Below are 22,903 nucleotides of genomic sequence, written 5' to 3'. Positions count from 1 at the left end.
AGGTCACCAATGAAACGTAAGCAATTTTGTGAAATTGGTCATGTTAGCTCCATGCCAGCTCGAGTGCTATTAAGTTGCCATTAAAGCAAAATACTACTAAATTCTACAATTCAAGTGAGTTTTTTTTAATGCAACTTTTCAATGAAATTATTATGCAGAATGCAGAAAAATACGAAAAGAATGCAGAATAGAAACAATGTAAGTTTTGGACCCAATTGTATATAATGCTTTACAAACAAATCCTATATGTAGCCTATACAAACTTGCAATAAGAGATATGTATGTGTTATATGTATAAGATATGTATGTGTTATATGTATAAGATATGTATGTGTTATATGTATAAGATATGTATGGCTAATGTGACTAGTTTTAAATTCTAAATACCGGCCGAAATACCTAGGAACCGCCTTTATCTCAAGCATAAATATAATTGACTTCCTAAAGAGGGGTTTATGTCAGCACATATACATAAAGCAGAGTGAGAGCTCCTCTCACATTTTTCAGAAGCTCGTCTCGACGTTATCAATAAGTCAAGGCTTGCGCATTGAACTTAAAAGTGACACTTAAAAGTGACGTCCGAGTCGTCCGCATTGAGAGCGGTATGACCACGCCCACCGCGGTGACTCGTCCAATCGCATGAGCTTCAATCGCAGTACTCAGCAGAGCTGACCGACAGCTGAGGCTGTTCGTTAAAACCGGGGAACGGCGGCGTCCCGTACCATTCGTTACGGCAGAGCGTTAAAACGCAGGGAGAGGGATAACTTGAGAATCAAGACGACAAATCCAACAGGAAGCGGAATTAACGCGCAGTTTATTTGCAGGACCAGAAGTGCGGTTGGACATCGCATACTCTCGCGCTCTTTAGTTCCTATGTGTTACAATTTGTATCACTGTATGTTTCAGTAATACAGTGTTGGCAACACTCAAAGTTGCATCAGAAGGGTGAGTTTCACTCTCCTTTTTGCGTCCCGTTCCCAATGAACCCAGCGCACTTGGAGACGGGTGGCAAGCCGAGCATGGGATTACTTTTGTGATGTGGATTGTAATAGCCTTGGAGGAAAAAATTGATTTACTTTTAAACAATGTGAGAGGACCTGCGTCCTGGATTCTCATATTTCTGGATATTCTGAAAATAATCGGCAACAGCTGAGAGACGCTGTAACCTACTTGCTGTGGATCTCTCTCTCTCTCCCTCTCTCTCTCAGGTGTCTCGCCTGTTTGCGTGTTGTGGGACCAACATGGGATTCGTGTTGCCCCTATAGCTCGGACCCCGTTTGTAGAAAGCTCTACTCATGTCTAACTTGTTTTCTGAGACCTTTACCGATGCGATTGCTGAAGTCCGCCTATCGTCGGATAGGATTTTAAAAAGATTTATTCGCTTCATAAATTCAATCATGAACTTTGCTGTCCGCGTGCTCCAGTTGTTTCTTGTGACGCTTCTGTATTTTTCAGCTGTCAAGGTAAGTTTTTACCCCTATATATGAATAAGGGGGGGCACTGGGTGAATTCTAAATGTCGCTATTTCGAATGCAGTGTGCCTGCGTCACTATTGGCCGTCCTTGTCTTTCCCCTTGCTAGGTCACTGACCATGTTTTAGCCAAGCTACTCAAAATTACCTGAACAAGCAGATCTGACAACCCAACACTGGGCCATTTCAACACTATAGACAAGGGGTTCAGCAATATACACAAACAGCTCAAGTCCATTCAAGTGTTTGGAAGTTTGTTGGCAGTTTTGGTGAAGGCCCCATCATAGCCACCTTAGGGGATATTTTAAAGGCGCAGATGCAGTTTTGCGCTTGGCACCAATCTGGCACCAACATATCCTGCGACTGGAAACCGGACTGCCGTATAGGGATATATCATCCATAAAATACCAATATAAGTTATATTTTCTTTTTTCCCCACCCTTGATCGGCGCTACCTTTAAAACTCCATCTCTTAACATACTTATTCATAATGAAGTGTCAACAACATATCCAATGGTATCAATAAAACTAGACCAGTCACAATTTGATTAGTACTTTGACAGTTGATGTTCAAATGTGTCTGTGCCAACAAAGGATCTACGAGCATAAATTCACAAATTATGTGTGTGTGCGTGCGTGCGTGCGTGCGTGTATGCGTGCATGTATGAATGCATGTATATGTGTGTGTGTGTGTGTGTGTGTGTATATATATATATATATATATATATATATATATATATATATATATATATATATATATATATATATATATATATATATATATATATATATACACACACACACACACAAACAAAGTTTCCAACCAGTCCTTTAAAGTGAGAACACTTCTCAGATTAGGAGAAAAACGCTTAATTGAGAAGCGCACATGGCGTCTCCATGGAGCTTCAGCAAAAAGCGTGACATGACGCGTCTGAGAAGTTGCGTGTTTTTTGTTTTGTTTTGTTTTTTGCCCAAAAGTTCTGCCTCTGAAGACTGTGAAACCATCGGGAGTTAGTGTTTCTAAAGTATAAGCTGTAGTTTATAGTGTGTTAATAAAAGCAGTAAACGTGAACACAAAATCATTGTGTAACTGAATGTACTGTACGAGCCAAAAAAAAAAAAAAAAAAAAAAAAAAAACATTCTTGCTGATAAATAAGCGTATTGTCTGAATTGCGCATCCAGTTTTGTTACGAAAGTTGTCTTTGAAATGAAATTTGAGTTAATTTGTTGCATCATCCTACACCTGAAGGCATGCAGCGATTAGTCAGTCTCTTTCATGCGCTTCTGTGGGCCTATATATAACTGAACAAAGTATTTACATATACATTTTTAACTAAAATATTATTTTTACCATAGAGTGCCTACATACCCAAGGAGGGAGGCAGAAGCACGAATGACGGTGAGTTACTGCTTGCGCTCAATGGGGAGGGGGGGGCAGAGATTCCCATGGGTCATGAAGAGCAGAGATTTGACCCATGGGAGTCTGCTGTCCTTGAATACAACGCCCTCTTGCGTAGTGTTGGGAAATGTGCTGATGTGCTTTCATGCAGCATAATGGGGATCAATTGATGATATGCATTTTGAAGCTTGCAATACAGCGTGGTGTGCATTAGTTCACGTAATTCCACAAGGGATAAGTTGGAATGAGCCTTGCCCATCCTCTTATTGCTAAACTTCTGCCATGCTCAGAGAAGCTAGATTTCATGTTATTAAAATGTCTATTAATTTAGCTGTTGTCCTTTCAAGTGGTACATGAGGAATACCAGCAACTGTAATGCAGATTCACACACTTAATGTTTATGGGTGGAGTCAGTTTCTTTGAGCTGGGCAGAATGCAAGACAGGGCTTGTACATGGTACAATTTGACACCCCTGACAATCACCACATAACAAGTTTCTAAAAGGGGTCCAAAGCATTTTCAAACACAGTCACTGGAGAAAACTGTGTTTGAAAATGTGTTTAACACCCCTCGCAATGGTGCTACTCTTGAGCAGATAAAAATGCTACTTTTAGGCTAATTTTCTCTCGCTTTTAACTTGCAGTGGTGCCATTCATGGAGGTGTATAACAAGTCTGTCTGCCGTCCACGTGAAGTGCTGGTGGAAATTCAGCAGGAGTACCCTGATGACATCGAGCACATCTTCATCCCGTCCTGTGTGGTTCTGACCCGCTGTGCTGGGTGCTGTAGTGATGAGATGATGGAGTGCACCCCCACCATCACCTACAACATTACTTTGGAGGTCAGAGGTCACTGCCACAGAAATACTAAATTCCAAAAGGTTCAGGTACATTTCGTTTTTCCGCATGCAGTTCCATCTCGCACACGGTCGAGCGCTCAGCTCTTTACAGTATACTTTTTTTGATCACGAGCCCATATGGACGCGTTCGACTCTTCCGCACTGCGACTGCTTGGTGATACTCTTTTAGCACAGTCAGTGGCAGGCGCATGTGCTGACGACACACAAAGACGCGGACACTCTGGACATACTGTGCCGATGACTAAATCTGCGTCGCGCACCGTGTGCAAGACATACCTGCACGCGGAAAACCTTATACTTTGGTCTTTAGCTTCCTGACAGTTGCCTTTTATCCCTATTTCATCAGATGTTCTTACATTGTCTGTCTGAATCTTGTGTGTATTTTGTGGTGTTTCAATGGTTTTTTTTGCATTTTTCTGTAGATCAAAAGAGTGAAACAACTTCGTCATCAGGGCAACTTTTTCATGAGTTTCGCAGAACACAGTGAATGCCAATGTCGGTAAGAATACTCGCACTTGAACACTATTTTCTCCAGCTCCCCTAATGTCTGTCCCGTGATAAAATATCTCTTGTTTAATAATTAGTGGTGTTTGCTAAGGCAGGTACCACTATTACAATTGCTCAAACTTGGGCTATTTTCAAAGTAAGCAGACTGATGATTTTCACCTGGCGGATGATAAAATGGGGGCAAAATTGATCCTACAGGCAATTCCAAGTTTTGCACGGGCAAGCACCACTCACATTTTCTTCAGAACTATATTGTAGTAATTTTACTGAGGTTTGCCCTTGCATGATTATACTGTTCTGTTCTGGATTCTGTGTGTGTATTTGTGTGTGCGTGTACAGATCTGTTTATGTCTAAACAAACAAACAAGTTCACTGAGGTAATGTCTTGCTCTCCTTTTGTTGGTCTTTCAGGGTGAAGAAAGAAGTTTCAGAAAAAAGAGAAAAGTGAGTCCCATAGTTATTGTCCAGTGATTGTGTGTGCGCGTGCATCCGCTCTCACTCTTCTTTTTCTGCCATTTTCCCCTCCATCATTCATGCATTTATTTTTGTTTCGTAATCTCTCTGTCTTTATCTCACCCATATCTCCAACTAGGTGTATTCCTTCCTGTTTTCCGTTTCTTTTGATCCTTTCATCTCGTCTCCCAACTTTTCATGCTACATAAAGCCATAAAATCTGATTGTCAGAGAACAGTAGAGCTCCTCACTGTTGGTATTAACCCTATGAACAGAGTGAATGGTGACTCAAATCTTGCGAATCTTGCAGTACAGTTTAGTGGCATAGTTGTCAGATTTAAGCTACACACAAACTAGGCCTGGGTAATATATTAAATATTCACAAAAGATTTGCAGTGATTCTGCTGCTGATATAAAAGCAAGCAACTTTGTGAATATTGCAGTGATAGTAAGGTACTTTTAATTTGGCCATTAAGTTTGAAGACCATGTCATTAGACTAATTTTGTGATCATTTCTTTTCTAACAACTTGCACAGTTTGAGAGTTTCAAAAATTCAGAATTGTTAAGTTTGATTCATTTCTTTGATTAAAGACTTTAATTCAACGATTTGTTTGCATCATCACTCAAATATGTTCATGAAAGTCCCTGCATAGGATTTTTCATGTATTAAAATGTTTAGGGTACAAAACATGCTTTTGATTATTTTTAACTATATTTTACTGTATTTGACTTCCCCTTTTGATCTCTTTGTTATTGCACATCGGCTTTTGAGGTGTAAATTCAGGTGTATAAAGAGCTCCTTGAGCAGGTGTGCGAGTTTCGCCTGCTAGTTCAATGCCCTTGTCCCGCATTCATCTTATCTGTGGTAAATCTAAATTTTATGATCTGAGGTTCATTGAGGTAAGGTAGGGATTTGTAGTCTCTGAAGCGTTTTTACGTCCGGCGATAAGACAGTGTTTTCTCCACTTGTTTATGAGCTCATTTCCACTCCTCAGAGATACCGCAGCGGTCAGTCAACCCCCTCTCCTTTGACTCCCTCTGGCCAGAGAATGTAGGTTGAAGTGTTTGAATGTTTACTATGTTGATGGTACCACTGAGGGTGTTAATCTTCGCACTGATGTGTTACAGGGTCAGAGGTTATCTCGCCGGGTTTAAAAAGTTTAAATGTCTTCTGCCTCTGGCAAACAAGTGTCCCTTTGACACAGAGCGTTTCTCCGCATAGCACCATGTTCAGAGACACTGGCTCATAACACGATTGAATCTGACCTCTGAAAAGAGTGATTGTAATTGTAGATGATAATCAGGCTGATATGTCAGCTTTGTGCCAGCAAATACAACTTTACAGTCCTAAAGTTCTTTTTAAAGAACTTTGACTTCATGAGAGTGGCAGAAGAAGCTTTTGTGTAGTGTATTTATTTAATGCCCAATTCCCAATTGTCCAAAGTCCTCATGGTGGCGTAGTAACTTGCCTCAATCTAGGTGGCGGAGGACGAATCTCAGTTGCCTCTGCGTCTGAGACCATCAATCTGTGCATCTTATCACGTGGCTTGTTCAGCGCGTTACCGTGGAGACGTAGCGCATGAGGAGGCCAACGCTATTCTCCGTGGCACACATTATAGCGACCACAAGGAGGTTACCCCAGGTGACTCTACTCTCCCTAGCAACTTGGCCAATTTGGTTGCTTAGGAGACCTGGCTGGAGTCACTCGGAATGCACTGGATTCAAACTCGCGACTCCAGGAGTGGTAGTCAGCATCAATACTTGCTGAGCTACCCAGGCCCCCCACTCGTGTAGTGTGTTTTTAAGAAAAGACACAAGAAGGTCTTACAACGTACAAATTTGCCAAGTAGTGATAGACCAATATATTGGCTTGGCCGATAAATCATCTAAATAAATGATCTGCATTGGTTGATAACTGCCCACTTGGTCAATTAACTGAAGCTTTAGCTCTCCCTTGTGCCAGTTCCAAAATGTACAGCCCTTTTAATGGATAATGGTCAATATTTTTAGTGAATTTATTCTGTTAAAAAAAACTAATTACAGCCTGTATATCTCAATACTAATCTCAATTACTTTTAGTGGTCGACCGATTCTTATTTATCAAGGCTGATGTTGATACCAATAACTAGAGAGTGTGGTGGCTGATACTGTTTACAGGTAGTGTAAATATAAATGTGATATGGGCCAATGCAATTTAAGCATAGCTATTCAGATATAAGCTGAAACTAAACATTGTTTACACAAAAATTTACTCTGAATTTACTATCTATTGGTAGTATCTACTGGCAGGGCTGTTGACAGATTTTGGAACTGACACAATGGAAGAGATGCTTCTGTATATCAACCTAGCTCATAAATCGTTTATCATTAAAATATATAATTCGATTTTATAAGCCTATCACATATATATCTCTCATCGGCCTCCCCGATACGATTGCTTTGGGTGAGAAACAGATAAATATTTAAGTCCTTTTCACTATAATTATTTACATTAGGTCAGTCGCCGATGGGCGTTCATGAGAGGACCGAGTGCACGCTGCCTTTCGCGTGACTTAAGTGCGTTGGCTTGTTCAAATGAAAAAAACAAACAATGAATCTTGTGAACAGCGTTCTGTTGTAAATAAACTGAGCTGCACTTCCTGTTGTATCACGTGAGTCCTCGCGTGAACGTGTCAATGCACTTGCGTCACGCAAGAGGCTGCGTGTTCTCTGTCCTCTCATGAATGCGCATTGGAGAGCGACCAGAAGTAAACTATTATAGTGAAAAGGACTTAAATATTGATTTGTTTCTCACCATAAGCGGTCATGTTGCTTTAGATGACATTCAAACACTGGAGTTGTATGGATTACTTTTACTATGACTGTCTGGGCTTTTTGGAGCTATAAAGTGCTGATCACCATCCACTTGCATTGTATGGACCTAGAGAGCTGAAATATTCTCCTAAATCTATGTTGGTAACACTTTACAATAAGGTTCCATTTGTTAACATTAGTTAATGCATTAGGTATCATGAACAAACAATGAACAATATATTTGTACAGCATTTATTAATCTTAATAAAAATACAATTGGTGAGGGTGAGTAAATGATGAGAGAATTTTCATTTTGGGTGAATCAGTTTTTGTTTTTCGATGTTTTTCTTTGTTTGTCATGTTCCCTTTCCAGAAAACCCAGGAAGGGCAAAGGCCAAAAGCGAAACAGAAAGAAAAACCGTGAAAAAAAGCGGGATTTGTACGTGACCTCCGCGTTCACCTTCTCTCACCTGCACCTGAGTGTGTCACTTTTGGTCATCAGATTAATTTGGGAGGAGATTTTTTTTGCCTCCTTTAATCAGTGCATTTCCGTTGTTAATTGCCATTAATCCATCTGCTCCTCCTCCATTTAATTAAAACTGAGCATCCCATGACAACCATCTTCCTGATCTCTGATCTGACAGAGTCTGACACACAAGTGCCTAATGCACATGCTCAAACAATTAACATTAACATTGACCAAATAGTTTGGCACAATCTCTTACATTAGACCGCAACAGTGGATGCCCACTTTAAGTGGCCTTGGTTACCATAGTATTTTTCCCATTCATTTTCTCCATATTGATTTCAAAAACTTTTTCAAAAGAGAGTTTTAAACCTTGAACCAAACCAGCTAGATCAACCTTTGATTTGAAACAATAACTCATTTGAACGTATTTGAAGATCTGAATAAAAAGACAATTATTCAAGATTGTGTAATTAACGTTTTTTTGTTTTTTTTTAAAGGGAATGAACTACTCATCCCCTGAAGCATTGCGAATGCCATGATTAAATTAGAAAAGACATTATAATTCAAAACATTTTATATGAAGTCATTAATTACAAGCATAAAATATGATATTTGTTTATTGCAGAGGCTAGGGAGACTGACCCAGTAACTGCATTCGAAATGCTTTATGGAAGTGGATGGTCACTGTTGAGCTCTTGCCACAATTACTGTTTCCATGGTAAGAGTAAATTCTGTGATCGCTAGATGTCGCTTAAGGGTTCAGTGGCCATTTCTTAATATAAAGTTCAAATCCCACTGACCTTTGGCTTCTACAGAAGCATTTACCATTACTTAATAAGGGTTTCTAAAAAGTTTCTTTATTAACAGTGAATTGGATATTTACTTCTGGAACCCTACTGTTGCGCTCTATAAGTTGTGCTACAGGCCTCAGTAAATCTCGCTCTGTGATTGGAGGAAAGGTGGGCAGTAGTGTGGTAGCTGACATGCCCACTCACCGCATCAGCATGTTTTTTCAATCAATGGTACTAATCTGTCATAATATTTGTGTTGGAATCACTGCCGTGTTTGTGCTGCTTCCTGTTTTTGAATGCTTTTTGTTTTTTATTGTATTAGGACTTACCGTCATCCTCCCATTGGTTCTGAAATACTGTATAAAAAGGATTGTTCAAGATGTTATTTTGTTGCTGTGAGTTTGGTATTGTCCTGCTGTGTGATATGCCACAAAACATTACGAAAGTCAAACAGCCTGTTTACTTTGGTGCTTCTCCCAGAAATTGAGAAATTAAATGTGCTTCAATGAGAATGAAAGGGAAAAGGAATGTGTGCGTCTAAGAACAATCTGCCCCTGTGAAACTGATGCTTTTTTAAGTCAATCTTTTTTCCTGTGGGCAAAGAGATTGTTGGTTTACACAGGGTTTAGATGCTAAAAGCAAATTAGATTTAAAGTAACAGTTCACCCTGAAATGAAAATTCCTATCATATTTCGGCTATTAACTATTTTATGGAACTTTTTGTGCATTTTTGGAGCTCGACAGCCCCCTGTCACTTCAATTCATTGTGTTTCCTTTTCCACGGAAGAAAGTCATGTGGGTTTGGAACAACATGAGGGTAAGTAACTGATGACAGCGTGTTCATTTTTGGGTGAACTATCCCTTTAAGACTAGAAACATACTTTACGCAATTATGCCTATGCAGGTGCGAATACTTGGCCAAAACCAGTTTGCGTTTTGTATGCGAATAAGAATGATAGGAGTGACTGCGAGCAAATGACAGCGACAGGGATAGTTTTGAATGAAACCTTTTATTCTGGGTAGTTTGGTTAAATTTCCACGCATAAACTGAGCTTGCAGGTGCATGGCTATATCTTGCTTAACTTCAGCTATATACATGCTACAAAAATCTCCTTGGACCTTCAGAGGGGGTGGAACCATGGTACCACACCAGGGTGGCTTAAAAATGTATAGCTTGGTGGTTATTAAACTCACCAAGTGCTTGTTTTGGTGTTCTGTGGAGTGTGTGTTTGGGTGAGAATGTTTAATGTGTTTAATGTAATGTCATCTTCCACAATCCTTCTCTCTCATTTTCACTCTTTAGCAGTCAGTGTGAGCCTTGTTGCAGCACGTGTTCTGAGAGGAGAAGAAGATTGTTTGTTCAAGATTCAGAGACGTGTCAGTGTTCCTGTAAACACTCTGAAGCCGACTGCAGGTCTAGACAGCTTGAGCTCAACGAAAGGACCTGCAGGTGGGTGTGTGTTTGTATATTTTACACATTTGTACATCTACCCATGTTTTTATGTGTAAACATTAATTATCACATGTTATTACAAGACAAGCCTTCCTGTTTGGTATTGTCAGGAGTGCCCTTTCATACCTCCTGAGACTTAATGTAGATCTCAGTTATGTTTCATTTAAGTATCAACTTGTAAATTTCCTTTACAAGAGAAATTAAAATAGAAACAGGGATGCAAACTACTCACCTTTCAGCTGAAGTGACCTTTTCTCAAGCAAATTTGCCCAAATTGAGTGGTAAAATTTTCTACATTTTCCTTACTGAAATCATTTGAAAGCGTTACTTGAAGCTTAAACACTTAAAAAAGCTTTAAATACAACAAACAGATAAACTGAAAATATACATCTGGGACACCTTTTTTTACCTCATGAGTTTGCATCCCTGAGAAACGAATGAGACAGTTGTTGACATACAGTAAGAGTATAGAGCTATAAAATTAAAGGAATATTCTGGCTTCAATACAAGTTTTTTTTTTTTTTAAAGGTCATTTTTCACCCAAAAATGAAAATTCTCATCATTTACTGCGCATTATGTCATCCCAGATGTGTATGACTTTCTTCTGCAGAACACAAATGAAGATTTCTAGAAGAATATCTTAGCTCTGTTGGTCCTCACAATGCAAGTGAATGGTGGCCAGAACTTTGAAGGTCCAAAAAGCACATAAAGGTAGCATAAAAGTAATCCATATGACTCCAGTGTTTTAATCCATATCTTCAGAAGCGATATGATAGGTGTGGGTGAGAAACATCAATATTTAAGTCCTTTTCTTTCTATAAATCTACACTTTCACCAGCCCTCTTATGTGCGTTCAGGAGAGATCCGAGTTCCTCTCTTTCTTCCTCCTCTTGTTTTTTGGCCGATTTGCATACTTTTTGTCTATCACCACCTACTGGGTAGGAAGGAGAAAGAACAAAAAGGAGGGATAAAGCAAAGGAAAAGAATATATAAATCATAATTGCACAAGAGTAAATGGTGATATGTATGAAGAATGCGAATCTGCAAAAAAGTATTAAATATTGATCTTTCTATTCTTGTGCTTTTTGGAGCTTCAGAGTTCTGACCACCTTTCACTTGCATTGTATGGACCAACAGAGCTAAGATATTCTCCTAAAAATGTTTTGTGTTCTGCAGAAGAATGAAAGTCATACACATCTGGGATGGCATGAGAGTGAGTAAATAATGAGATCATTTACATTTTTTGAAATACAATCCCTTTAAGTTCATTTGACAGCGTTTGTGGCATAATGTTGATTCACCACAAAACTAATTTCAACTCGTCCCTCCTTTTCTTAAAAAACAAACAAACAAAAAAACAAAAGCAAAAATCAAGGTTACATTGAGGCATTTACAATGGAAGTGAATGGGGCCAATGTTTGGAGGGTTTCAATGCAGAAATGTGAAGTTTATAATTTTATAAAAGCAGTTACATTTAATTCTTCTGTTAAAACTTGAGCTATAAAGTTGTTTAAATGGTCGTTTTAAGGTTTTAGGGTTTATGCCATTAGGTTGTCATAGCATCAAAGTTGTAAAATTGGATAGAAAAGTTTAGGTTGATCACACTAAAATCACGTTAGCACACATATTAACATCTTGTGGCTATACTTTTGAAACAGCGGGATTGGCCGTCCTTCAGTTCTATTGTAAGTGCCTCACCGTAACCCAGAGTTTTGCTTTTTTTTAAAGAAAAGGAGCAGGACCTTCTGTTTAAAAAAAAAACAGGAGGCTTCAGATCGCCAATGAATTAATCTAATTGTTTCTAAGATGAATAATTCAGCTTTTCAACAACTCATTTGTGATTTGTCTGTCCTATTGGTCTCCAAAGGAAATCTCCATATCTCTGTTCCAAAACCTAGTAAGCCGCCGTGTTGTCTACTGCCTTCATAGGCAGCAAAAGGAAGCGTTCTAACCAACATGGAACCTCACAAAAGACTGATTTGGAATGCATCACGAATAGTGTTTGACACTGAAATGTTGCTGTTACCCATGCGGTTCTCTAATAAAAATATATAGCACACACAAATATTTTGTAAAATTGTCTGTTTGGACTATTTCTGAACACCTTTCAGTATTGAATGAAATATATGAATATTTCTCTCAACAGGCCATCTTAGATGATCCCCCCCCGCCCCCGCAGAGCATAATTATGCCATCCCATTGCCCTCATTCATTCTTGCTCTCTTTCTCTCTCTTGCTTAGATGTGACAAACCAAGAAGGTGAAGCAAACCCAATCAGGCCAAGAATGGACTCTGACATGAAGGAATATTTCACCAATAATTCACAGCACTTTGAACTTTCAGTTTTGAACTTTCATCTCATTTCTGTGAGCAACACGGAGAGAATGAGAGAATGAAGTAAAGGGGTTTTGGGAGGGGAAATGTTCTGTCTGTGTGTTTTTCATGATTTGTGCGCGTGTTAAGCGAACCGAGAGACTGAAAGCACAGAATTTGATTTGCTGCTAAAGTGTCTTCCGAAAAGACCTGCGTAAACGTTTCTGATCTTGGCTGGTGTGCGTAAAGTCGTAATCAAAATCACTCACCGAAACACATCACTGGATTTTAGGTCTGCTGTGCAGTTTTTCATGTGAATTTAAACAAATGAACAAGTAACCGTTTGAAAGTCTGTGACAATACATCGCCGTCCACTACATGGATATGAAGTGTTGCTGTGGAATCATTCCTCCCAGTACGAGGACAGCGAGCACAATGTTTCTGTTTTTAAAAGACGGACACGTGACTAACAAATTTCCGGGTCTGAGAGGTTTGACGGAAGACTGAACTAATTGGAATGTCACACAATGACACCATGGAAACCTGCCTGTCACTGTGTTAAATGTTTGCACCATGCTCTGACCTTGACCAGGCAAATGCAAGAAGATGTTGGTCTCATTCACTCCTTAAAGGGATATTCATTATTTGATATGTTTGGAAAAACCACTTTGAGTAGATCGTGTGACTAGATTCCATGCTTCCACACTACTGGAGTTTTGAAATAACGAAGCTTTTCATTGTCATTCAGTAAGCCTTGGAATTTAGTCCAAATCTATTCCACCAAACAATTCAGTAATTTATGAGTTTATTTTGTAGAATATTTTCAGTATTCTGTCTCTTTGTATTTAATTTGACCTATTTATGTGCAGTGTTATGGTAAGATGAATCTATTCTCCCTTGTTTCGTCTGCAATACTGCAAATCTCCACAGCTGCCTAGAGAAAAAAGCTTTTCGCCCTGTTTTATTTCTCCATAGATGAACAGAGAAACATTCCTATTGCTGATCAGTGAGTTATGTTGCCAAATGACTTGACTTTGCCGCCTTCTGCAAATGTGTGTGTGCCGTGTGATCTCAAACAATTTGTGTGAATGTGATTTTGTGTGCAAATGTTGCTTGTGTTTGTGTGCGCGTATGTGTATGTGTTGATGAACAAGTTTTTATGTGAGTGTGGCATACGTATTGAATAACAATATAGCAGCCAAATGTAAATATTGGCTGCCAAACCCACAGCACCATTTACTTTTACTATCATAAAATCTAACAAGCTGATACAGTGTATGCTTAAATGTGGTCTGATTTGATTGGAGTTTTACTGTTTAAACATTATTTATTTACTCCCTGTAAATATGTTGAATATTAACATCTTTTTTGTGTCTGTGTAATGTAGTAAAGCATATTTATTTTCAAATTATATTGCCCTTTTTCTATAAAACTTTCTTTGGAAACAGTTTCATTACTTTGATGTGTTGGTAGGATTACATGAAAACACCTCATATATCGCAAAAGTTACATTTTATTGTGTTTTTTTAGATGCCAAAAACGTTAGTATTTATTATTCATAATAATTAGGTTCCTTTGCGCAAAGTATGAAGTTATCAGCAGGCCCAGACGAAATCTGTGACAGAATAGAAATTTAGCAGAATAGCTGATTTTGGAATTCCAAAAATAACAATTCTGGAATTCTGCGGAATGCATTTAAGGGAATGCTCCGGGTTCATCAACATTATGTCACAAATGCTGTCTATTGAGCCTTAACTTGTATTGAACCTGGAATATTCCTTTAATGCATAGCATTGTATTGGCTGCTTCCCATTTGTCAGTGTGTTTCCTGTTATTGGGCTGGGCATCAGTGAACTTTTCAATGACACTAAATTCACAGACTCATACTGACCTGCAGGTGTTCCTCAAGGTCATTTTCTAGGATTTCTTATATTTTCCTTTATTTTCACATTAAGCTCTGGCCTTAAAGCTGTATTCAATGGAAAATCACCATTCACATTATAATTTAATGAGTGCTGTGGCTGAGAAATAGCCCTTAAATATTCATTCCATAATAGCAGGAACTAAATGGCTTGTGTTCCTGGAATAATTACAAAATCTCATGATACCTTTAGGAATAGTGTTCACAACAACTTTATATATTGCACTTTTTTTTTCAGGACAAGGCTGTTTGGTAAAACAGTAGGCTACCTGTCAGAAACAAAGGTAAATCCATAAGAGTGCTAGGCCTAAAAACAATGCTTGCATTCCTTTTTTTTTTATTTTAAGATGTTTAACTATGTTTTTCTGTCCAGTATGTGTAGTCCAAGTATTAATGCAGTCTCACTGAACATTATGTAGGAATGTTTTGGTTTGTTAAACTCTATAAAACATACAAATGCTCAGCTAGCCCATTTCCATTCCTGAAATTTCCCACCCATCTCGCCAAAGCCAACCTGACAGGTCCATGTGATCATTAGAAAAGCAGCCATCAGTAGATCAGTGTTAATGAGGCTTAGGTTTAAGAGCCGTTTGTGGAACTTTGCAATGTTTGTTTTAGCCTGAGTGGCTCTCCGCTCACACTATGTTTGACATAATATGACCACGTGAAGCACTTAAATGCAGCAGCTTTACACTACCAATGAAATATTAGATAATCCGCTTGCTACCCCAACAAACCCCCTTGACCCCCACCTACAGGCCGATTTGCTGCTTAAATACCCCAAGAATGTTGTAAGTGACTTGATCTGTGATTAGAGGAGCCTTTTTGGGTCTCCCCTGTCTAAACCATCATAGTGGTGTTGCACTTTACTCTATTAGTTTAACATAGAGTACATGTTAACATAGGCATGATCCGGAAAGTTGCTGGTTTAACTCGCTAGATTTGGACCTCGAAGACGTTAGACCTTGAAAATTAGACCTTGAGTTCTGCCAATCAGAGAAGATGCTTAATCTCAAAAAACCATTTGTGTCCTTGTGATTTATTACTGATAGAATTAACAGGATACTTATCATTTGATAGATTTAACTTTGTATAATGTGTAATACAAAGGAAAACATTAATTTTAATTTCACATTCATCACCATTGACATTTGCAAAATGATATTACATGGCTGAAATGTCCACTGTGTGGTGTTACAAGCGAGTACATTTTTCTCCCAAACAGATGATGTTTTTTAAATGAATGCTCTGAGTTTTAAATCAACAAAACCGATCACCCTACCCTAAACCTTAAACCTAAAACTGATAGTGCCATGAAATCAAATGTGAGATGAAATGTGGTGCTTCTATGACACTTGCAGCTCCCGTATCGACTCATGTGTTCTTCTGTAGTTGTACCTAGGTTTCTTTGTATTGCAAGTGTAGCGCTCTATCAGCTAAGCTACTGTGTAATTTGATCACACTCAAATAAGCTTGTTGGTAAATGTAGTTGGTTATGTAATGCAAACATTAAAATGTATCACCTTACAATTCATGCAATATAAAGTGTTGGTAATCTACCATTTTACTTGAATAAAAAGTGAATAAAAGTTGTCTTTGTAGGGCCCCTAATGTATATTTCACCAGGAAACTGCCACAATATGTACAGCAAGTCATGTAAAAATCATCTAGCAAAATGTAGGAATAGTAACAAGATTCTTTGAGACAAGGTTGAAAATATTCACTGTGAATAATGTGGTGTTGTGTGATTTTTATATTTGTTACTAGCCAGTTTTGCACTCACCCCAAACTCAACCAAATAACATTCAACCCTGAAACATTATGAATGGAGCAGGGCAAAATTCTGTTGAATCTGGCTGAATCAGCCATTAATGCTCATATTTGTTGACCACTATATCATAATATTAGGGTCCACAGTGTCTATGACATGGCCTTACTTTGGGCCTCAGATGGGAATAACATTTTTCTTATACTGTAAGTTCAGTAACCTTTTCCGATGAAATGATACAGGAAAATACTGCATTTTTTTAGGCACAAAGGGGATAGAAACGATTTTGAATGTTGATGTAGGTTCACAGATCACTGAGGCAGAGTGCTGACTCTCGCCATACTTCACTTTGATTTTATTGTTTAGCGAGCGGTAATAAATGTGATAATAATAAAGGTGCCATGTGAAATTGTCATGTCGCTTAAAATAAACTGGAATTTACCCTCATTTCCAACAGTGTGGCTTGACCAAGGTCTGTGCCTTTGAAATCCCAAAGCCAGTCCACACCCTACAATAGAGACGTGCACTCTGTCATGAACATACAGTCGTCTGACGGCATCATTACTCATCAGTCCACGTGTTACACCTGTGTGTGTGCATATGCATACTTGTGAGTATAAGATTAAGTGCGTGCTTACACATAGTGTATTTTCACACACAACCGCCATTAAATCATCAGTCCTATAAAACCAATGCTATTTACCAACGCGTCCATGGCATCATTTACAGAGAAAAGAAACAACATCTTGAGATGGAGTGAGTGACAGAGTGAAAGTAATCTAACATCAATTTGAATCTGAAATTTTACTGTCAACTTTTTTTATCGGTTATCGTGATAAGAGGTTTACCGTATGATTTAGGGGATTGTTGTTTAAACATTTGTGGGAAAGCAATCACAATCGTGATTCAGAATGTTTCCAGAAAGCATGTGTATCTAATTCACTCAAGTTTGTTTAGAGATAATGAAAGGTCTGTGTACAGAGGCGTGCTCATATTTTGAATGTGCATTTAATTTGCTTCTAAGAAATGAGCAGAGCTTGATCTCCTGGCCCATGAAACTCACCATTGCACTGTGTAAAACATTAAAAAAAAAACTAGAGCAGACACTCAAACAGAAATCAAAGAAGTTTTATTACAGGAAACTTTTCACCTGAAGTGCAGCCACCTGTTTTGAGATGTTAAAAGCTTTAGATGAAGTCAAACAGGTCAGAAATTGCAGTGTGATTACCTTTGAAATGCATCCTGAAGAGTTTTACCATTTTTCATCCTGTAGAGAAAATTTACTAAGATTTTTCTCTCTTTTACCTCCCAGTTTCATTTAAAAAGATAATTATGCATGAAGCTGATGTAAAAGAGAGCATTTTGCTGTCTTGTGATGAAATACGCAGGGAACATATTGGTGGAATTGCTCCACTGTGGAGAGAAGCTTGGACTGATGATCTTTTAAGTGTGTCATTTTAAGTGTTAAATGCATACAAGTGCTATACGTGGCGTGTTTTCACTGGATCTTTTCTCTGAATCTCTCTCTCTCTCCTTCTTTCTTGCACTGAAGTTAAACATGCAGTTTTTCCTAGATCACACATTTTGAAAATGTATAAACAACTTTCAGACTCTCAAACAAGACCCGCAAGACTAAACACACAGTCGTCCACACACACAAACACACAAAGAAAAATTCTGTCATTTGCATTGAAGTAAACGCTCTGTATTTATTTCGGCTCACATGCATCCCTCTTTATCCTGTTAGTGTTTCATTCCTCTAATCCTCATTGTATCAATGATGTTTGCTTGGCTTGCATTCGTAAAATCTTAAAATGCTACAATTAAGTGTTTTAGAGCAACTGGTTTTAATTCAGTTCCCAGATTTTACATTTAGCTGTGACCCAAAACAGTTTCAAAATTGTACTGCATCTGAGAGACAGTTGCGTGAAAAGTTACTGATTGTGGATGTGGATGTTTTAAGAGGTCCGGTCTCTACATTTCCTTCCCAGCAAAGGTCCGGAAAATAATAACTTACACTGTGTCAGCAGTCAGTATGTGTCATGGGAGGATTCAGCCCCGGTTTGTTTTGTGTGTCTTCGCTCGTGTTGTTGCGGGTGAGGCGTTAATTGCGGGGTGGCGTTGCTCAGCAACTTATTACCAGCCGCTGCCTGATTAACGCGACACCTGCACGCTATCTCCTTTCCCCTTTATAAGCAGCCCTTTGTGTGAGTTGTGTTTGTCGGATCGTTCTCATGTGCTTCTCTCTCATGCTCATGTTTATTTCTTGTTTTTTAGTTGAATTTACCTTTACCTGTTTTCCTGTGCTCCAGTCCAATATCTTTCTCAGTACTCTCTGCATTTGGTCTTTTCTGCCTTCATCATCCCACCTCACTGCAGTCATTGCCTGCCAAGCTTCGTTGTCGTCATCATCATCATCATCATCATCATCACCATTGGACTTCTCTTGCTGTTTTTTGCCTGCTGTGTTTTCCACTCAATTATTCATTAAATATAATTTGAACTGTTTCCTGCATCTGGGTCCTCTATTTATCCTGACATAACGGTCCGACCATTATCATGGACACAGCAGGACTCGCCGAAATCCAGCAGTTCCTCACTCGTCAGGATTCCCGTCTCGCCCAGCAAGAGGAGTTTGCGAGATCCACCGGGCGAGCAATCAAAGCTTTGGCAGCGCAATTCACTGAGCTCTCCTCCCTCGTCCAGCGACTGTCTTCTCAAGATGAGTCCCCCGTGCCCACACCACCACTGCCGCCCCCGCCAGAGTCAGCACCACCCAATGCTTCACGATCTGAACCTCGGATCAACCCTCCAGCATCCTATTCGGGTGAGCCTAACTTTTGCAGAGCTTTTTTTTATCTCAATGCTCTGTCTTTTTCCTTGCAGCCGTCTGCATTTCCCACCGAGCAATCCAAGGTGGCTTATGTTATTTCGCTGCTGACTGGTCGGGCATGTCTGTGGGGAATGGCAGTGTGGGAACCGAAACATCCAGGTTGTGTCTCGTTCCAATCCTCGCTGATGAACTCCGGAAGGTCTTCGACCATGCGCGCATGGCAGAGAGGCAGCACATGCTTTAGCCAAACTTCATCAAGGAACACTATCAGTATCAGAGTATTCCATCAAGTTTCGGATGCTTGCTGCAAGTTGCAACTGGAACGAGGTGGCGCAGTGGGACTTATTCCTGCATGGGTTGGCTGACCGCATCAAGGACGAGATCTACCCAAGACTTTAGATGGACTGGTTGATCTTGCTATTCGAGTGGACCAATGTCTTCAGCATCGCTCACGTCTAGGATCCACAGCAACTCATGAGCATCTGCCGTATGCTTCGTCACCTCCCAGGGGAATTTTGAGTCGGGTTGCGGTCAGACAGAGGAAGAACCCATGCAGGTGGGCAGAGCTCAGTTGTCCTGGGAGGAGAAGAACCGCTGACGCAAGCAAGGTCTGTGTCTCTACTGTGGATTTGCAGGTCATCAAGCAGGTTCCTGTCCTGTAAAAGAGAGAGCCCACCAGTAGTTCAGAGGTTACTGGTGGGTAGTTCATTCCAACGGAAATCCTCATCTTCTACTCTCCTCCCGGTACTACTGTAGTGGGGTTCTCTGCATCACTCCTGTCAAGCCCTAGTTGACTCCGGTGCTGAAGCCAACCTCATTGACGCTTCTCTGGTCAAGGCTGTCAAGATCCCCACATCTACTCTCAAAGTCAAGATTCCGGTCAATACTCTACGCAACACTCAACTTACGGAAATAACTCATTGCACCACCACCTTAAACCACATTGTCTCTGGTAATCATTCTGAACTCCCCTCATTTTACGTCATTGACTCTCCACTCACCCCAGTCGTCCTGGGACATTCATGGTTATCCACACACAGTCCTCACATTTGCTGGTCTGGCAACACGATTTTGGCTTGGAGTTTGTCATGCTTGTCTTTTGTCTTCACCTTCCCCTGTTTCTTGTTCTGTGTTGCAGGATGAACCGGTGGATGTTTCCAGTGTTCCCATGGAGTACCACGACCTGATAGGGGTGTTCAGTAAGTCTCTGGCTGCATCTCTTCCTCCTCATTGTCCCTATGATTGTGCTATTGAGCTTAAATCAGGTACGTTTCCCCCCAAGGGTGGTTTATACACTCTCTCGGATCCTGAAAGGGAGGCCATGGAGAAATTCTTCTCCAGCAGGTGCTGGGTTCTCCTTTTTCTTGGAAAAGAAGGATGGTTCCCTTTGGCCCTGTATTGACTATCGGAGACTGAATGACATCACAATTAAGAACACCTACCCTTTACTGTTGATGTCATCAGCCTTCGAGTGTCTTCGGGGTGCAAACTTTTTCACGAAATTGGACCTTCGCAATGCTTATCATCTGGTCCACATCAGAGAGGGCTATGAATGGAAGACTGCTTTTAACACCCCTAGGGGGCACTTTGAGTATCTGGTAGCCAATTCCCCCGCAGTCTTCCAGGCATTAGTCAATGACATGCTGAGAGATATGATTGATCAGTTCATTTTTGTCTACTTGGATGACATTCTGATTTTTTTCTCATTCTCTCCAGGAACATATCCAGCACATCAGACGAGTGCTCCAACGGCTGCTAGAGAATGGGCTTTTTGTCAAGGCCGAGAAGTGCAAGTTCCATGCTCGATCGGTAACCCTTCTGGGATTCATCGTGTCACCGGAGGGGATTTAGGTAGACCCAGCTAAGATTAAGGCTGTGGTAGATTGGCCAACCCCGGATTTTCGCAAGGCCCTGCAGAGATTCTTGGGTTTCACCAGTTTTACCAGTGTTTTATTCGCAATTACAGCCAACTAGCCGCACCTCTGATGGACCTTACCTCCACCAAGACTGAGTTTCACTGGTCCAAGGAGGCCGACCTGGCCTTCTCCAAACTCAAAGGCCCCTTTTTTTCGGCCTCCATCCTCGTTACCCCTGACCCGTCTCGTCAGATTTTTGTGGAGGTAGATGCGTCAGATGTGGGAGTAGGTGCGGTACTCTCCCAATGGAGTCCCTCCAATGACAAGATGCATCTATGCACCTTTTTCTCCCATCGTTTGTCCCCTGCTGAACTAAATTGTTTGAATCGCTGGCTATCTAGTTAGCCTTGGAGGAGTGGCACCATTGGTTAGAGGGGTCTGGGGTAACTTTCATTGTCATAAAAATCTTGAGTACATTGCTGTTGTTGACCACGTCTTTCGAATTCATGGCACCCGACAGATGTGGTCTCCAACAGGGGTCCCCAATTTGTTTCCAAATTTTGGAAGGCGTTTTGTAGATTACTGGGGGCTACTGTCAGTCTTGCCTCTGAGTTCCATCCTCAGAGCAATGGGCAGGCTGAGTGAGCGAATCAGGACCTGGAGAAAACTTTACGGTGTTTGCCTTCCCACAATCCCTCTTCTTGGGGTCAGCAACTTGCGTGGGTGGAGTATGCACACATCTCTTTGCCAGTTTCATCCACAGGCCTATCTCCGTTTCAGACTAGTTTGGGTTACCAGCCACCTCTATTTCCAGCACTGGAACCCGAAGTTGCGGTCTCCTCTTTCCATGCGTTCATCCAGAGGTGCCGTCACACCTGGAAGAGAGCCAGACAGACTCTCATGCAGGTGGGACACCTCACTAAGGCCCAAGCCGATCGCCACCGGTCTAAGCCACCCGTCTACGTAGTTGGTCAAAAAGTGTGATTTTCTTCTAAGGATATTCCTTTGCGTTCCATCTCCAATAATCTCGCTCCCAAATTTATTGGCCCATTCCCTGTTACCAAGATCCTTAGCCCGGTAACAGTCCATCTAAAATTGCCTCCAGCGTCATTTGGACTTCTCTTGCTGTTTTTCGCCTACTGTGTTTACCACTCAATTATTCATTAAATATCATTTTAACTGTTACCTGCATCATTAAATATAATTTGAACTGTTACCTGCATCTGGGTCCTCTATTTATCCTGACTGTATGATTTTTTTTGTTTTGTTTGTTTTTTGGTTTGTTTTTGGAAGAGTTATTATAACTTTCCATGTTGGCAGCAATAGTACTTTGTAAAAGGAAAAAAAAAATTAAACAGTCAAAATAGTCTCTTCAAAGCAGAGATGAGGACACTGGCCCAGAGACAAAGCCAAAGCAGTGGGGTGTGAGGGATCTTTTCTACCAAAAGGTTAGGCTAATATATTTCATAGAGTTCATTATTCGAGGACACGTGGATATTAATATTACAAGATAAGATCAACATTTGTTTTCAAGCTAGGTGACAGCAGTCCAGTTTTTGTTTTAGAATATTTTTACATTCTGATTATTTATTTTTAATCATTTTTACATTCAGACATCTTTGTATGGGACATAGGAGTACTTTTGACTGAGAAAATATAGGTTACTGTTTGGGAGTTCAGGGGTAATCCCTGAGAGAAATTTTTGAATGGACCATTTCTATATTTTCCTAAAGTGAGAATCTAATAACAATAAACTAACAATTTACATCTTAAAAATACTGTTTGCTTAAGTTAAGTATAAATGGGCTGACTATGAAATAATGGGAACATTCTCATCAGAAGCAGAGAACTCTACTTGCCAGGCTAACTAATAATTTCTATTAGTTATAACTAATAATCAGAGATGATGACATCTCTGATTAATGTTCACAAAATTAAAATAAAAAACTGTTTATCACGAAAGGCACGTAACATGCTGATCAATAAAGCTAAATTTAGATGGAAAAGACGTTAGTC

General features: G+C 40.0%; 1 protein-coding gene across 5 annotated transcripts; it reads left to right on the top strand.

Annotated features, from left to right (window-relative positions):
• Positions 1 to 622: 622 nt before the first annotated feature.
• LOC127436688 (vascular endothelial growth factor A-A-like) lies at positions 623 to 22,408 on the top strand. Of its 5 annotated transcripts, XM_051690988.1 has the most exons (9): positions 623 to 1,463; positions 2,829 to 2,871; positions 3,515 to 3,711; positions 4,152 to 4,228; positions 4,648 to 4,680; positions 7,857 to 7,922; positions 10,047 to 10,197; positions 20,170 to 20,230; positions 20,748 to 22,408. In XM_051690988.1, exons 1-9 carry the CDS (start codon positions 1,296 to 1,298, stop codon positions 20,894 to 20,896), a joined length of 945 nt encoding a protein of 314 aa, XP_051546948.1. In that variant the 5' UTR covers positions 623 to 1,295; the 3' UTR covers positions 20,897 to 22,408. The 5 variants fall into 5 exon arrangements, with proteins under 5 accessions (XP_051546948.1, XP_051546950.1, XP_051546952.1 ...); XM_051690990.1 differs by lacking the exon at positions 7,857 to 7,922 and having other exon boundaries at positions 10,050 to 10,197; positions 20,748 to 22,406; XM_051690992.1 differs by lacking the exons at positions 20,170 to 20,230; positions 20,748 to 22,408 and adding an exon at positions 12,438 to 13,956 and having other exon boundaries at positions 624 to 1,463.
• Positions 22,409 to 22,903: the final 495 nt, after the last annotated feature.

Source organism: Myxocyprinus asiaticus, chromosome 47 (assembly GCF_019703515.2).
Source record: "Myxocyprinus asiaticus isolate MX2 ecotype Aquarium Trade chromosome 47, UBuf_Myxa_2, whole genome shotgun sequence".
NCBI classification, from domain to species: Eukaryota; Metazoa; Chordata; class Actinopteri; order Cypriniformes; family Catostomidae; genus Myxocyprinus; species Myxocyprinus asiaticus.
This window is presented reverse-complemented; position numbering and strand designations above follow the sequence as displayed.